Source organism: Orcinus orca, chromosome 3 (genome assembly GCF_937001465.1).
Source record: "Orcinus orca chromosome 3, mOrcOrc1.1, whole genome shotgun sequence".
Taxonomy (NCBI): Eukaryota; Metazoa; Chordata; class Mammalia; order Artiodactyla; family Delphinidae; genus Orcinus; species Orcinus orca.
In genome coordinates this window covers 93,372,149-93,390,261 of record NC_064561.1, presented here as the reverse complement: position 1 = coordinate 93,390,261, position 18,113 = coordinate 93,372,149, and the positions used below count along the sequence as shown (strand labels likewise).

General features: G+C 41.6%; 1 protein-coding gene and 1 pseudogene across 7 annotated transcripts in view; one reads left to right on the top strand and one right to left on the bottom strand.

The window, feature by feature from the left end:
- LOC125963964 (translation initiation factor IF-2-like) overlaps positions 1-16,455 on the bottom strand; it is a 56,198-nt pseudogene extending 39,743 nt beyond the window's left edge.
- Positions 15,460-18,113, top strand: part of EPB41L4A (erythrocyte membrane protein band 4.1 like 4A) — a 365,694-nt gene continuing 363,040 nt past the window's right edge. For all 7 annotated transcript variants that reach the window (XM_049707507.1, XM_004267456.3, XM_033423779.2 and 4 more), the window contains exons 1-2: positions 15,460-15,702; positions 16,108-16,552. Coding sequence is in view for 1 of the 7 variants with exons in the window: in XM_004267456.3 (XP_004267504.1) it covers positions 16,454-16,552 (99 nt within the window). In the remaining 6 variants the exon portion in view is untranslated. The remainder of the gene's footprint in view (positions 15,703-16,107; positions 16,553-18,113) is intronic.

The following is an 18,113-nucleotide window of genomic DNA, read 5'->3' as shown; positions in this document are numbered from 1 at the left end:
TTTCAAAGAAATGGAATTTACAAATTTTAAGGATATACAGAATCAGAGAAGTTAAATATTTTCCTTCAATAATAGACAAAACTTATTTTCAAGGAGTAGCATAGAGCACATAAGTAAGTGGTACTTAAAAAAAAAGGTGTGTAGGTTATTTAGTTCTTTGCTATTCTATACAGTTAGAAACACGGCTGTGGGTTTCACACAGGATTACATTTGGCCACCTGTAACAAAACGGCAAAACAACTCCCCAAAAACAAACAACAGGGGTTTGAACAGGTGGACATTTCTTTCTTCCTTTCTCATAAAAAAGCCAAGACAGGCTGCCCCAGGCTACTGTGGTGCTTCCATGTGTGCTGGGTATAGGCTCCTTTCTTCTTCCCTGCCATTGTCTTGACCAGGTTTTTTGAGTTCCAGCCATCCCATTCAAATGCCAGCCACCAGCAGGGATGACAGATGTTGTACGTCTCCTTTCTTCTTGTTAAAGACTTTTAGGAAGACTTTTAAAAGGCTCTCAGGAAGTACCATTGAATACTTAACACTTATACCTCACCGGCCAGGTCTGAGCCACATGGATATATCTACTAGCAAGGGAATTTGGGGAAAATGCCCAGTTAAAAACTGGGGTTTAATTTCAGAGGCAGATTATATGCCATATTTTGCTTTGATATATAGGTAAGGGGAAGGTAAACTTTAACCTCAAGATATCATAAACTGCAAAATCAGAAGTATCTTTTGGATAAATACTCAGGAAATACTTCTTCCTACCTAACTCTAATCCACTGCAGCCACACATACTACTTTTTTGGAGTAGAGACTAAATTGATTCATTAAAAGCTGGGGATACATATGATGTGCCAGGCAGTACTTTAGGTGTTACAGGTAAGAAGCGGAATAAGGTGCAGCCTCTGCCTTCAAGCAGCTCATAGTCTAATAGGGAAGACAGATCGATAAAAACATTTATAGGGTTTCCCTGGTGGCGCAGTGGTTGAGAGTCCGCCTGCCGATGCAGGGGACACGGGTTCATGCCCCGGTCCGGGAAGATCCCACATGCCGCGGAGCGGCTGGGCCCGTGAGCCATGGCTGCTGAGCCTGCGCGTCCGGAGCCTGTGCTCCGCAACGGGAGAGGCCACAACAGTGAGAGGCCCGCATACCTCAGAAACAAACAAAAAAAACCACATTTATAATTATAATACTAGAGTCAAAAATAATCTCCTCAACCCCCAAAATTCACATAATGATCTTCTAGAGTCTTATTTTCACTTGTATCTTATACAATAGTGATCTAACTAAAGGAAGATGAATGCTTGCTAAGAACTATCATTCTGTGAGACTGCAAACTCCATGAGGGCAGAAACCATGTGCAGTTTGCTCATTGCTAAGTCTGGTACACAGTGGGTTGTCAATGTCATGACTGAGTAGTAAAATGAATGGAAATATGTGAGGAAAAGGGGAGTCTGAGTACCACTTTTTAAATGTATAATTCATACAACATAGAAACTTGGTACATGAAAATAGATATTTGTCAAAGATATAAGGCAAAGGATGATTATTTACCTTGAATACATGGCCCTCATTTCCAAATATGATTTGTCAAACAAACCTGTGTATTTAAACCATGATTTGGATAGTGGACATTTGTCGGTTACTCCTAGCTGCTTTCTATTCTTCAAATGCCTAATCATTCCTTTTCAGTGCCCCTATTTGGGGATCCATGTGATTCCAGAGAAGCAAATGCTGCCTATCACTCGGGAGGTGACTTCTGACCTAGGCTAAGCCTTTCAGTACATTTTCCCTCTAGCCACAGTGATTGTTTCAGGGATGAACAACACCATCATCATCACCACCACCACCACAACCATCACCATCACCGTCATCATCATCGTCATCACCATCATCATCAAAAATACTTTCATAGGATGTACTAAGTGCCAGGCACTGTTCTAATGACTGCATTAGTCCATTTAACCCTCACAACAACCGCATGAGGTAGGTGCTATTATAACCACCTCTTTGTGCTGCTCTGAGGCTCAGAGCTTGCAAAGAGTGAGCTGGGTTGGATTCTGAACTCAGGTAGTTTGGCTCTGGAATCTATGCTCCTAATAACTCCATTGAACTGCGTGTGACTCAAGCTGGTCCATCAGAGTGAACCCTGGGCCTCCAACTAAGAAAGTTAGGATGGTTTACACCCTTTTCTCGGTGTGGTGTGGACAACAGATGTGAGTATTGGAATTACTCCAGCATCTGATTGCTTCAAGAGAAAACAGGCTGAGTTAAAAAGACCAATACATGGAGGTGGTATAGGTAAAAGGTCACAGGGAATCAGAGTGAGTTCTTGGATGATGCTTGAAATTTGTAGTCAGCAAGGCAATAAACTCTATTTTAAAGATTGGTTTAAGTTGGGTTTTCAAAAGCATCCTCCTATCATTTGATTTACAAAAAAATTACATACATGCATTTTTTCTTGTATACATGTTACATGAAAATACTTATATCTGTGTCCTTCACTTATATTTACCAATGAGCATCATATAAATACAGAGACATTGGTAACATTAATCAATTATTTTAGCAGAAAAGAGTAGTATAAACATAATCCTAATTATCATCATACTTTGTTAGTTTTCAAGATGACATTTTTTCCCACATGTTAGTATTTCTGAAATTGGGATATCTCTCATAATTGATAGTGTCATCAATTAATTCTTTCTTTCTTGGTGGTAAAAAAATAAGTTACTAATGGAATCAGTGGCATCTTAGAGTCAATGAAATATAGTAATTTGATTATGGTTGGATATATACCCCCTCTTAAATATTGCTTTATCTTACCTACAACCTGGACTTACCTACAACCTGGACTAAGCATATTCACTATTCATATACATTATTGATATATATAGTATATGTATACACAGCAAAGCTTAACTTCATACTTTCCTAGAGTTTTGGGTGATGTTATATTGCAAGTAAAGAGAAATTATAAATGAAAAAATTAACAAATTAAGACTTAAGGAGAGGGGTATCAAGATGGTGGAGTAGGAGGACATGGAACTCACCTCCCCCCACAAACATATTAAAAAAATCTACATATGGAACACTGTCATGGAAAACTAACTGGAAACTGGTAGAAGAACTCCTATACAACAAAAGCTACAAGAAAGATCTCAATGCAACTGGGTAAGATGGAAAAAAAAGGCATCAGGTCAGGACCTGTGTCTCTAGGAGGGATCTATAAAAAGCAGAAGGTCCACATGGGTGGACCCTTACCCTGGGGACTGAGCAGGATAAGCTATAAACTGGAGGTCCCAGTCCGGGGGTCATGCACAGAGACAGCCCCCTTGCCTGCTGGGAAATCTGCTGAGACAGATAGTAGGGCTGGAGAAGCTGAGGCTCTACTGAAGAGGAGCGCATGTGTGCTGGCCTGCTAAAAATCAGGGCAGAGAGAGCCTTGCACTGGCAGCTTCAACCTTGTGATACCTACCTGACACTACATCCCTCAAAACCAGAATACACATTCTTTTCAAGCATGCATAGAACGTTCTCTAGGACAGACCACATACTAGGTCACAAAACAAGCCTCAACAAATTTAAGAGGATAGAAATCATTTTAAGCATCTTTTCTGACCACAAATATATGAAACTAGAAATCAACCACAGAAAGAAAAATGGGAAAAGATGAACACATGGAGACTAAACAACATGCTACTAAAAAAAAGTAATGGGTCAATGATGAAATCAAAAAAGAAATTAGAAAATACCTCAAGACAAATGAAAATGAAAAAAAACCCCACAAAATTGATGAGATACAGGAAAAGCAGTTACAAGAGGGAAGTTCATAGTGATACAGGCCTTCCTCAAGAAATAAGAAAAATCTCAAATAAACAACCTAAACCACCGCCTAAAATAATTAGAAAAAGAAGAACAAACAAAACCCAAAGTCAGAAGAAGGAAGGATATAATAAAGATCAAAGAAGAAATAAATGAAATAGAGATTAAAAAAAATAGAAAAGATCAATAAAACCAACAGTTATTTTTTTAAAAGATAAACAAAATTGACAAACTTCTAGCCAGGCTCACTAAGAAGATAAGAGAGAGGACCCAAATAAACAAAATGAGAAATGAAAGAGGAGACATAACAACAGAAACACAAAAAAATCATAAGAGAATACTAAGAACAGTTATATGCCAACAAATTGGACAACCTAGAAGAAATGGACAAATTTCTAGAAACATACAGCTTGCCAAAACTGAATCGAGAAAAAACAGATAATTTGAACAGACTGATCACTAGTAAAATAGAATTTGTAAAAACAAAACAAAAACAAAAACAACTCTGTGCAAGCAAAAGTCCAGGACTAGATGGCTTCACTGGGGAATTCTGCCAACCATACAAGGAAGAACTTATATCTATCCTTCTCAAACTATTTCAAAAAACTGAAGAGGAGGGAATACTCCCAAATTCATTCGATGAAGCCACCATCACCCTGATACAAAAACCATACAAAGACATTACAAAAAAAGAAAATTACAGGCCAATACCTTTATGACTATAGATGCAAAAATCCTAAACAAAATATTAGCAAACCAAGTCCAACAATGCATGGAAAGCATCATACATCATGATCAAGTTGGATTCATTCCTGGGATGCAAGGATGGTTCAACATATGCAAATCAATCAATGTGATACACCACATTAACAAAAGTAAAGGTAAAATCACATGATCATCTAAAGAGATGAAGAAAAAGCATTTGAAAAAATTCAGTATCCCTTCCTGAAAAAAACTCTCCCCCAAGTGGATATAGAGGGAACATATATCAACATAATAAAAGCCGTTTATGACAAACCCACAGCCAACATAATACTCAAGGGTGAACAGCTGAAAGCCTTCCCACTAAACTGAGGAACAAAACAAGGATGTCCACTCACACCATTTCTATTCAACATAGTATTGGAAGTCCTAGCCACAGCAATCAGACAAGAAAAGGAAATAAAAGGTTTACAAATTGGAAGGGAAGAGGTAAGACTGTCACTATTTGCAGATGACACGATACACTATATAGATAACCCTGAGGTCTCCACATGAAAACTATTAGAACTAATAAATAAATTCAGAAAGGTATCAGGATACAAGATTAATATATAGAGGGCTGTTGCATTTCTTTACACTAATAATGAACTATCATAAAGAGAAATTAAAAACATAAACCATTTAAAATCATGTTGGGAATTCCCTGGCAATACAGTGGTTAGGACTCCAAGCTCTCACTCCTGACAGCCTGGGTACAATCCCTGGTCGGGGAACTAAGATCCCACAAGATATATGGTGAGGCCAAAAGTAAATAAATAAATAAAAGTCATGTTAAAAAAAATTCGTAGGAATAAACTTAACCAAAGGTGTGAAAGACCTACATGCCAAAAACTACAAAACACTGATAAAAGAAACTGAAGATGATTCAAAGAAATGAAAAGATAACCATGCTCTTGGATTGGAAGAATTAATATTGTTAAAATGGCCATACTACCCAAAACAATCTACAGATTTAATGCAATCAAAATAACCATGACATTTTTCATAGAACTAGAACAAACAATCCTCAAATTTATATGCAACCAAAAAGGGCCCAGAATTGCCAAATCAATCCTGAAGAAAAAGAACAAAGCTGGAGGCATAAAACTTCCACACCTCCAAATAGCATGATATTGGCACAAAAACAGACATATAGATCAAGTGAACAGAATGGAGAGCGCAGAAATAAACCCACACACCTACAGTCAATTAATCTATAACAAAGGAGGCAGGAATATACAATGGAGAAAAGACGGTCTCTTCAACAAGTGGTTTTGGGAAAGCTGTACAGCTACATTTAAATCAATGAAATTAGAATACTCCCTCACACCATATACAAAAATAAACTCAAAATGGTTTAAAGACCTAAATATAATACATGAAACCATAAAAATCCTAGAAAAGAACATTGGCAAAACATTTCTGGACATAAATCGTAGCAATATGTTTTTAGATCAGTCTCCCAAGGCAAAAGAAGTAAATGCAAAAATAAACAAACGGGACCTAATTAAACTTAAAGCTTTTGCACAACAAAAGAAACCATCAACAAGAGAAAAGACAACCTACAGACTGGGAGAAAATATATGCAAATGATGTGACCGACATGGGGTTATTTTCCAAAATATTAAAAGAGCTCATATAATTCAGTATCAAAAAACAAACAACCCAATCAAAAAATGGGCAGAAAACCTAAATAGACTTTTTTTTTCAAAGACAACATGCATATGGCCAACAGGTATAGGAAAAGATGCTCAGCATCACTAATTAATAGAGAAATGCAAATCGAAACTTCAATGAGGCAACACCTCACACTGGTCAGAATGGTTATCATCAAGAAATCTATAAATAATAAATGCTGGAGTGGGTGTGCAGAAAAGGGAACCTTTCTACACTGTTGGTGGGAATGTAAATTGGTGCAGCCACAATGGAAAACAGTATGGAGGTTCCTTAAAAAACTAAAAATAGAGCTACCATTTGATCCAGCAATCCCATTCCTGGGTATATATTCAGAAAGGATGAGAACCAATTCAAAAAATACATGCACCCCAATGTTCATAGCAGCACTATTTACAGTAGTCAAGACATAGAAACAACCCAAGTGCCCATCACTAGACAATTGGTTTAAGAAGATGTGAAATACACACACACACACACACACACACACACACACACAAAATGCACTACTACTCAGCCATAAAAAAATGAAATATTGCCATTTGCAGCAACATGGATGGACCTAGAGAATATTATACTTAGTGAAGTAAATCAGACAAAGATAAGTTCTATATGGTATCGCTTATATGAGGAATCTAAAAACTAATACAAATGAATCTATATATAAAACAGAAACAGACTCACAGACATAGAAAACAAACTTATGGTTATCAAAGGGGAGAGGGAGGAAGGAAGGGACAAATTAGGAGCATGGCATTAACAAATACAAACTACCATACATAAATAGATAAACAACAAGGATTTACTGTATAGCACAGGGAATTATATTCAATATCTTGTAATAACCTATAATGGAAAATAATGTCAAAAAACATATAATCGAATCACTTTGCTGTTCACCTGAAACTAACATAATATTGTAAATCAACTATACTTCAATTAAAAAAAAAAGAATTAAGGGGCAGGAGTCCTGTGGTTAAATCCAACTCTGTCAAGAGTTAAACATTTCATCTCTTTGTGTCTCAATACATTCATCCATAAAATAATTAAAAGTTAGGATTAGGTTATCATTAAAATTCTTTCCAGATTTCACATGCCATAGGTCCTATGTAATTATATTGCTTGCTGCTGTTTTATAATATTACCAACAACAACAACTCCAATCATAATATCAATAAAGCATCCCCTAAACCCAGATTAAATGACTTATTAGGGACTTACCTGGTGGCGCAGTGGTTAAGAATCTGCTTGCCAATGCAGGGGACACGGGTTTGATCCCTGGTCCGGGAAGATCCTACATGCTGCGGAGCAACTAAGCCCATGAGCCACAACTACTGAGCCCGCACATCGCAACTACTGAAGCTCACGCGCCTAGAGCCCGTGCTCTGCAACAAGAGAAGCCACCGCAATGAGAAGCCCACGCACCGCAAAGAAGAGTAGCCAACGCTCGCTGCAGCTAGAGAAAGCCCATGCTCAGCAACAAAGACCCAACCCAGCCAAAAACAAAACAAAACAAAAAACACTTATTAGAGATTAATCCTCCTCTTGGGGAACTCAACCAAGCTTTCTAAAGGAACAGATTATTGTAACTCTTTTATCAGTATCATCTTAGATATCAGCTCAAATGCTACTTCTAATAGTATTTGGTATTTATTTAATATACCTTGACCGTAAACTCTGGTCTGTAAGTTTGCACAAAGAAAGCCTTAAGTTTTCACCACTGCCCTAATTGCTCATTCAGGTTACTTTCTACAGAAAATAAGGGGATACCTCACAACACTTCTGAGATCCAGGCGACAGCCACAAAATCCAGTAATACACAAGGCAATGAGAAGCTTCAAGGGTAAAGTGCACATTTCAATATATGACAAAGGTTTTATGCTTACTCCAACTCTTTATTACTACATCAGTAAAAGCTGCTTTTGGTTGAGAATATAGATAGCTGGCAAAGTAAGAGTTTTTTGGGAAGGGAATCAAGGCCAGTTGAGGGTGCTCAAAAGAAATGTGCAGGTAGCATGCCACAGCTGGAGCCTGTACAAGTGATCTCATTCATTCATTCAACACATATTTATTGAGAGTTCACTGTCAGTTAAGTACTGTGACCGGTGCTTGGGACATAACAGTGAACAAGCCAAACATGGCCCAGAGTTGAGGAACGACAGTCTAGTAAGAGGGTGGTAATAATGCAGATTAGATTGGGACCCAACCCAGACCCAGGAGTCAAAGGAGTTTCCTGGAGGAGGGAGGACAAAGTGGATACCTGAGCAGAGAGTGGACTTACTGAGCTGAAAATGGGGCAGTGGGTGGAGATTTTGAAAGAGGAGGATTTTAGGAAGATGAAGGTTTTAAGCTAAGAAAACGGCTCATATGGTGAAAGGGGATGAGGACTGAGGGGCTGAAAGTCAGTGATTCCCAGGCCATGCCCTGAGAGCATGCCTGTGTTAGGTGACGTGATTGCTAATAGAGACTGTGTGATAACTTCTCCCCTTGTTTTGATGTGCTCATTTGGCCTCCTTTTGCTCTTTACTTCACATTTTTATTTTGTAAGATTAATGCTTAAAATTAAAAAGATTTACCTGGCCACAGGGGTGATATTCATGGAAGAAAATTCACAAAAATAAATAAAATCATAGAAAATAAAATTCGCTCACAGTTCTACCACAAAGAGATAATCACTGTTATTTTCACATACATAAATCCAATCCTTAATCTATCCGATCCATTTAAAAAGATGAGATCATAAACTATACTTTGTCTTTTTAAAAGTGACTTAAAATACTTACTTCTGAGGTGACTAAGTAACACATGCACAGAATGAGGGTACAAAACTCCAAATGTGTAAAAAGGAATATGGCAAACGTTGTCTCCATTCTAGTCCTGTCCACCAATCTCCCTCCCTGTAGAAAATGACTGTATTCAGTTTTTCTTGACAATTTCCTAATATCAGAATCAGAAGGTTAGACATGAGTACAGAGGTCATCTACTCCAGATGTTTCTTTGCCAGACGTTACACTGGGTTGTTCCTTTGGGGTAGCACCCTTACAGAAAGAGCAATGTGTCGTTTCTAGAAGAGAGGGGTGGGAAAGCAGCATGCTGGGCATGAATATCAAGAGGCACCATAAGTCCCAGGTCCCTTATTTTATAAATGATGGGACTTCTCTAAGGTCACATGGCTTGTCTGACAAAATCAAAATAATTGCATGTAACTAAAAGCTAAATTCCTTATCCTTTTCCTCAAATTTGTTTAGGTGGATTAATACCTGTATCACTAAATTGATGTTAATAAAGTTAAATTGATATGCTTTATTCAGGGCACAAACCAGAATATATGAACCAGGCAAAATAGTCAACACATTAGCGTCCAGGTTAGGACTTAGAAAAGGCATTCATTCTTAAATGAAGGCCAGTTTCACTAACTGGTAATTTGACAATTATTTCACATAAAGATTGATTTTTATTTTAAACTAATTCATGCTCATTGTAAAAAATCCAAACATTCTTTTAAAAACAAAAAAACATGGATGTTTCTGTTTGCACTATTATATAAGCTGCTCTCTTTTTACTTCACTGCTTACCTAAGAGAACTTCCATGTCAGTGCATATACATTACTCTCATCTTTTCTAACAACTGCTGGGTATTCTATTATACACATACATGAAAATTAGTTTAATAACTCTCTATTTTGGGGCCCTTGGATTGTTTAAAAAGTTTTAATATTATAAACATGCTGTAGTAAATATCTTTTTACATACATCTGTGTCTATTATTTGATAAGGATAAATTCCTAGAAATTGAATTTCTGTGTCAGAGTGTATGCATATTTAAATTATTGTATTTATGACATATTGCACTTCAGAAAGCCTGAATCAATCTATAATTCCACCAACAATGTATCAAAATACCCATTTAACCCACACTTGCCAAACTTTGGAATCTCAATCCAACAGGCAAAGATGTTAATCTGCTGTTTAAAAAATTCAAAAAATATCCCCAAACGAACTAGACTTATTGACTAGCTCTCCTGCTTCCATTTTTTGCTAGTATATATTTGAACAGATAAGGGGAGACTAGGGTATTTCAAAGTCAAGTTTCCAAACCTTTTATACCAAATACAAACCATACTGATGCATTCACCAAAAAGGATTAAAAACTGTGCAAAAGGGACTTCCCTGGTGGTTCAGTGGTTAAGAATCCACCCACCAATGCAGGGGACATGGGTTAAAGCCCTGGTCCGGGAAGATCCCACATGCCGCAGAGCAACTAAGCCTGTGCACCACAAGTACTGAGCCTGCGCCCTAGAGCCATAACTACTGAGCCCGTGTGCCACAACTACTGAAGCCCGTGTACCTAGACCCTGTGCTCCGAAACAAGAGAAGCCACCACAATGAGAAGCCCCTGCCCTGCAACGAAGAGTGGCCCCAGCTCGTTGCAACTAGAGAAAGCCTGCGCAGAGCAATGAAGACCCAACACAAACAAACAAACAAACAAAAAAAACCCAAACTGTACAAAATTAGAATTTCCCCTAAACCCCAAAGAACATTTATATGGAGATCACAAGGATGAAGAAACAGCTTAGATAACTATCTTGGGAGATGATTTCCCTTGAAATGTGAGTAACACCTTTGAGGCGTTTCAACAAATGGGATCTAAAGCTTCACTACTTAGAAGAGAGGATAGCTGGTTAATGACATTTATATGAAGTGAGTCAGAAGGCAGGATGGGCTTAAAAACTGGATGCGCCTGGGTACATACTATATGAGAAAGAAAAATGAGGAGGGTATCCGAATAGACTAGGCCATAATATGATGAAACTCAAATAGGGATATCTCCCTTCCTTAAAAACTACTCTTTGTGATGTAACCTACTGGGCAAGGTCTTCAATACTCTTTTCTTTGACAGGCATTATTTTGATGGATGAGGTAGAGTAAGAGGGAGGCTGCTGGTAAAGAATGAACTTTCCCCTTTTAAAATACTATTTGTAGGTAATTAGGAACAACTTTTATTATATTTTTTGAGAGATAAGCTCTAAAGCAGTGGTTCTAAGTGTAGTTCCCAAGCAGCAGCAGCATTCACCTGGGAACTTGTTAGAAATGTAAATTCTCAGGCCCCATTCCAGACCCACTGAATTCAAAGATCTGGGGATGGGGCCAGAATCTGTGTTTTAACAAGTCTTCCTTGTGATTCTACTGCATAGCCTTCAGGTATTTAAGTAATTAACTTATTTATGTCAATGTTTTAAAAGTGTTTTTTCTTTTTTCAAATTAGTTAACTTTCTGAAATTTGGAAAATATAAAATTATAAAAAGATGACATAAGACAGATTGTTTAAACACATCTTAAAGAGAATATGGTGCTTTAAACAGAATGCTGTGTCTGGCATTTTGAAGTGCATGTTTCAGCAAAGGGTAGGGGCCTGTTTTATGTAAAGTGAAACTGCTTCTTCCAGGATGAGATTCCTGCAGTCCTTCACAGATGGTCTACATATTTCCATAAAATTGTATCTACTCTGAATTTGTTTGTCATTTGATTCATCTACATGGGCTTATTACGACAAAATGTCATCTTGACCAAAGAAAATACTTTCTTAAAAATCTCTGAAGAGAGATCAAAGGTTTTGACACGAGGCTTTAAATAGACTGTATTATGTTATGCACATGTTGAAAAACTATATGGTTTTCCTGGGGACAAAATGTTTGAGTAGTATCTTGTTAATTTGTTTCTCTGTATAGGCAGAGAAAGTTTTCCTCCAAAATCCTGTGGATGGTTATATGTTCAACTTTTTGAGAAACTCTCAAAGTGTTATCCAAAGTGGTTGTTCCATCTTACATTCATACCAGCAGCGTATGAGAACACAAATTGCTCCTCACCTGCACCAACACTTGGTATGGTGGTGTAGTAGCCATTCTATTAGGACTGTAGTGGTATCTTACGGTGATTTGAATTTGCACTTCCCTGATGACAAATAATGTTGAGCATCTTTTCATGTGCTTATTTGCCATTTGTCTATCTTCTAGTCCAATGATTCTATTCTTTTTTATTTCAAAAGAAATAAAAGCACATGTCCACACAAAGACATGGATCCTTGCTATGGACTGAACTGTGTCCCCTCCAAATTTATATGATGAAGCTCTAACCCCTAAGGTGACTGTATTTGGAGATAGGGCCTATAAGGCAGTAATTAAGGTTAAAAGGATCATAAGGGTGGGGCCCTGACAGAATAGGTTTGGTGTTCTTATGAGAGAAGACACACAGAGCTCATGCTCTCCCCAACAGCTCCCAGCAAAGAGGAGATCATGGGAGCATGCAGTGGGAAGGCAGCCACCTGTAAGTCAGGAGAAGAGGTTTCAACAGAAAGGAACCATCCTGATTAGACTTCCAGCATTCAGAACTGTGAGAAAATAAGTGCCTGTTATTTAAGCCACCCAGTTATGGCTTTTTGTTTTGGTGGCCGGAGCTCACTAGTATAGTCCTCATAGCAGGATCTGTAATATTTATATTATTTGTAATAGTCAAAAACTAGAAACCACACAAATGAATGCATAAACAAATGGTGGCATACACATGTTCAAAGGAATATTACTGAATAATACAAATGAACAAACGATTGATATACACAGCAACATGGATAAATATCACAATAATTATGCTAAATGAAATAAACCAGACCAAAAGAAAAGAGTTGGCACTATTATGCCATTTATATAAAACTCCAGAAAATGGCGATAACTGATAGTGACGGAAAGAAGGTCTGTGGTTGCTGGGGAGGTGAGGTGTGGTGAGGAGTGACAGGGAGAGATTACAAAGGTACCGGAGCAAACTCTAGGGGGGGGATGGACAGGTTTACTAGCTTGACTGTGGTGATGGTTTCATGTATGCATAAGTCAAAACTTACAAACTGTATCCTTCAAATATACACAGTTTACTGTGTGCCAGTTATAGTGTTCCTGAACCAAAATTGGGTCTGCTAGCCCACCCAAAGTAAAGCCAATCTCCCGACCGGGTTGTGGTGAATGAAAGTTCAGTGTTTATTGCAAGGCACCCAACATAGGGCCAAGCAAGGAGAACGGGCAGCTCATGGTCACAAAGACCTGAACTCCCCGATGGCTTTCCTGGAAGGGTTTTTAAAGACAAGGTGAGGGAGAGGGTGGATATCCTTCTGAATGGTTGGTGGTGAGGTAACAGGGTGGTGTTTCAGAAGTTAACATCACCAACCTTCTGGTTTGAACTGGTCTGGGGTCTACATGCAGTTAACTCCTTCCACCTGGTGGGATTTTAGCATCTTCAAAACAACTCAAGGATACGGCTCAGAACATTATCTATAAGTCCTTGAGGAGGAACTAAAGGTCCTTTGTTTTATGGCTAAACTATTATTATTTTGTCTTGCTTCACTGTTTTCCTCTGTTTCTGCATTTTCTCACTTCTCTGATTAAATTTTCCCTTTGGAACTTGGGGAAGGCCTAGGAGACTAAAGCTTTTCTATAATATAAACAAGAGGCAAGGGGACATGAGGGTGGGGTCTGTTCCCAGGAAGGCCCCACAGTGTCCTGCTTGGTTTCCATAGCTCAATAGGCTGTTTAACAACAACAACAAAACACCTGTGGAATTCCTATTTTCTCCAGGAAACTCTAATTTTGTGTTAAGTGGATTTTGTTTTCTCCATCCCAATAAAGACATGGAAAAGAAAATGTGTCATCCAGAAAAGGCTGTCATATGTACAGGACTCCATGGCTTTGTACTTTCCCTTGTGAGGAGCCTAGAACAGAATCCCTGCCCCACCCCAAACCCCCAGCCTTTCCATTACCATTGGAGGTAAAGCGAAACAAAATCACAAAATCAAAGAACATAAAACAGGGGGCAGCAAAACTCAAAACTGGCAAGCAAATGATTACACTTGGGCCTTATCTTTTGTTTTTGTAAGCTTAGGTGGCTCTATTGGATATTGTGGTAAAGAATGAAAATCTGTTATGCAATCTTTCAGTCACATTTGGTAATTTGTGTGAGGAATTATATTACAGAAAAGAAAAGCTTCCCCAAGTAAAGACACTAAAATCTAGAATAATAAGATGTCAGCTCACGGGAGGCAAAACTTTGCCAGTGCAACCCAAAGTTGGACACAGAATTTGGTTAGAATTTCGAAACCTGCTTCAATTTCACGGTAAGTTTGAAAGATAAAGCAGGGTTTGATTCTTAGCTTTAGGTAAAGTTCATACCAAACATAGTGGGTTTATCACGCTTTGGAGGTTGTGCTAATTTATGTTTAGATGGGGCTGAGATAACAGGGAAGGAGGCTTTCTACAGAAGGTCCTTTGTGGCAAACCACTATGGGAGGAAATTCCTTCTAAAGTTGCATTGTGCATTTCCATTCTATAATTCTACTGTGCTGTGGATGCCAGGTGTTTTTTTTTTTTTTTTTTTAAGTAGTAGCGTCCTAGGCTTTAAGCAAATTTTTCGCACTTGGGCTCCGTAGTTTAAAAGTGGTAAAGGAGAGAGCTCAAAACCGTCTGATACCCAAACTCTCGCTCTTTCTAATACTCAATGTAAAGTAGAGAAGATTTCTGGGAGGCCTACCGTCCACCCTGTCCCGCGTCCTCCCCGGCCCGCGTCCTCCCCGGCCCGCGTCCTCCCCTTGTGTCTCCTATTTCACTTGCATTAACTTGCTTCTGGTTCCCAGCTGAAGTGCACAAACTGCACCTGCTCCGAAGGCCAGCGGGGGCCTTGCCTCACCCGCTGCTCAGCCTCGGTTGCTTGTGCACGGACACGAGTTCCCACCAGGGGTCACTGCAGCCTCAGAGCTATTGTGCCCGCCAATCCTGGACACAGCCGGTCCCGCGGAGGGCGTGGGACTGGGAGCGCGGAAAGCCGGGGTCCGACCCTCGCTGCGCCTGCCTTCCTAGAGCAAGCCTCCAGGTCTCCCCGGGAAACCCATACAGCGAGCCGGGCCAGGGCCTGCGACGGCTAGGCGGACCCGCTCCTGCGTCGCGCAGGTTCCTGTGCGGACCTCTCCGCACCTCGCCATTTGACCACCTCCGCTCCACCCTCCATCCCCGGCCGAGACCCCGCCCAGAAGGGGCGCCCCCTTCCCGGCCACTGGGTCCCCACTTCGCTCCAGGGCCTTTTGTAGACGCCCGGGCCCGGCCCAGCTGCACCTGGGCTACTCCCGCCCGGGGCGCCATCCCTTGCGCCGCTAAGAGAACTTTCCCGGGAGCCGCTGCGGCCTGGCGCGCCCAGGGCAAACCCCACCAGCCCGCCGGCCGCGTTCCCAGCCGGGGCGGCCGCTCCTCCGCCCGCAAGTCCCCCGACTGCCCGCTTCTCTGAATCTCCCGGGGAAGCAGCACTCCGCCGCCCGGGCAGGGGGTTCTCGGAGGGAAAGCTTCAACTTGGCCACACGTAGCCCCGTGATGAACTCGGGGATCCTCAGACGGGAGCTGCGCCCCGCGACGAGCTGACCTCCACTCGCCGGTCGCGGTAAGGAGCCCGAAGCCCTTTCCGACCCTTTTCGGGCTTCTCGGTGCCCGCGGGTTGGGAAGGTGGAGGTGGAGGTAGACGACTGAGTGACGACCCTCGCCACTGCCCCTGCAGTGGGGCCGGGACGTCGTGGGTACCCCTGATACAAAGGAACAGCCGAGTGCTCCCCAGTCGGCGGACCGGACCGGGGGTTGCGGGGTGGGGTCGGAGCTGGAAGTGCGCGTCCGCTGGGGACCCCGGAGGCGGAGAGGAGGCCGGTGCGTGGCTGCAGCGCTCCAGGCGGGCGTGGGTGGAGGCGGCTGCAGAGCTTCTAGGGGCTTCCAAGTACGGGGACGGCCTAGAGCTCTCGTCCCTCCCTTTTCTTGCCTCTTGTATCCTTTGACAGGAGATTTTTGTCGTCCCCAGGGCTGCGGTTGGGGCCGCGGTACCCCCGCCTTCGGAGGAGCCGGAGCCGCAGGATGCGCGGGGACGCGCCGCCGCCCTCTGCGCCCAGTTCCTCCGGCGCTTCCCTGGCCGCTCGCGGGCGCTGACTCTCTCCCGGGCTTCCCCGCCCTCCTTACCTTACGTCCGCGCCGGGCGGCTGGTCCGCGCCGCGCTGCTGGTCCACGCCGCGCTGGACCCCGCCGGGAACTGGTCCTCTCGACCTCGCCGCGGTGCGGACAATAACTTAATGCCTCGCGCTTGAGGGGAGGGGGCGGCTCAGCGCCTGGGTCGCAGCTTTCTCCTCTGGCTGAGGCCGGCCACAGCCGACATGGGCTGTTTCTGCGCTGTTCCGGAAGAATTTTACTGCGAAGTTTTGCTTCTGAATGAATCCAAGTTAACCCTCACCACCCAGCAGCAGGGCATCAAGGTAGGCGCGGGCCGGGGGCATGTTCGGGGTCGGGGGTGCGTAGCCGGGCAGGCTCGGGGGTTCCGCGGCATTGTCCCAGGGCTGTCACCCGGGCGGGGCGGACGGCGGTGGCGTCTCTGCACGGTGGGAACGAACGGCAGCTGCCCCCCGCGCTCAGGTGGAGGGTGGACGAGTCAGGGTGAGTTAACTCTGAGTCCTTCATAAAGGAAAGTAAGTTTGACGCCTTGTAGGAGGGTCCATGCACCAAGCTCTCAGCTGCAATCCACCGTCCTGAAGCTGAGACCCAAACTTCCCTACGTCGTTTTCCTCCAAAAGCGTTTAAGGCCCCCGCAGCTCCCAAAGAGGCGCAGAATTGATTGTACGGGCAGCATACAGTGTTGAAGGCACGATCTCCCTCGGCTTTGTTGAAGACCTTTTTTCTTGATAGGATTATTGGGGAAGTAAAATAATTCACTCGTTGAAACACATTTATTGGGTGGTTGTGATTGTGTCGCCTGTGTTTGTGGTTGGGTAATGCTACGTTTGGCCGGAAAATAATTTCCTTTTCCAAAAGCCACCTGGTTTATCCCAACATTTAAGTAAACATCTCTCCAAACGAGGTAATAACTTTGCGTCTCTTCGTAGGTCATTATAATGCAATTACTGGTATTAACCTAGAGAACCCAAACAAAAAGGCTGTGGGAGCTTGCAGACATTCACTTCCTTAATTTTGGCGAGCTCTTATGTTTACGGTTGACAACCTGACTGACGCGCCTGCGCGCTAGTTTTTCTCTCGCAACAACGTAGCTACCTAGAGATGATCGGAATCCCGAGTGTTTTGTTTCCCTTTCTCCTTCAGTTTTAAATCATTTAGGCATTTTAGATACCTCAGCAGCTGAGTCTGATGAAGGGAAACCGTCCCCCTCCCCCCGCCAAGGAGGCTGTCTGAGAAATCAAGTTCAGGCTGCCAATTGTCTTGTCCTAGTCTTGTCATCTCAGAAGTTAATCCTAATGGCGTAGGCTCTGGGCATTTCCTTGTGTGAATCAGATTTTACATAGCTTTATGCACACTAGAGTAAATGTTCTTGGCCAAAAGCTTCAGCTTTGTTATTACCGTTCTTGGTGTACAGAATTTTAATTTCACAGCTGTCATTTTTTTTTTTTTTTTGTCAGAGAAAGAGGGCAAAAATGATCAATTAAAGCCACAAGATACAGTTAACCCTTTAGGAAATTGTTTTGAATATTGTTTCTTCTGTAATTTTAATAAGCAAAAGTCAATCAGATTCTCATTTAGTGTTTCCTTTCAAGGACAATAAAAGACTCTGGGGGGGGAGAGTGTTCATTGTATATTTTTAGCCTTTTATGTTCCAACTCCCAATCCCCCCCACCCCTATGAAATCAGGAAAAGAACTTACTTTACAAGATGACGTAACATTCTTTGGAGTACTGTGAGCACAAAATAGACAAAAGTAAAAAAAAAAATCATACATTTTTGATAATACATAGATTCTCTTTGGCTTCGAAACAATTAGAGAAAGATAACTGATGATCTGTTACTAAAAAAACATAGAAATCTTTCTGA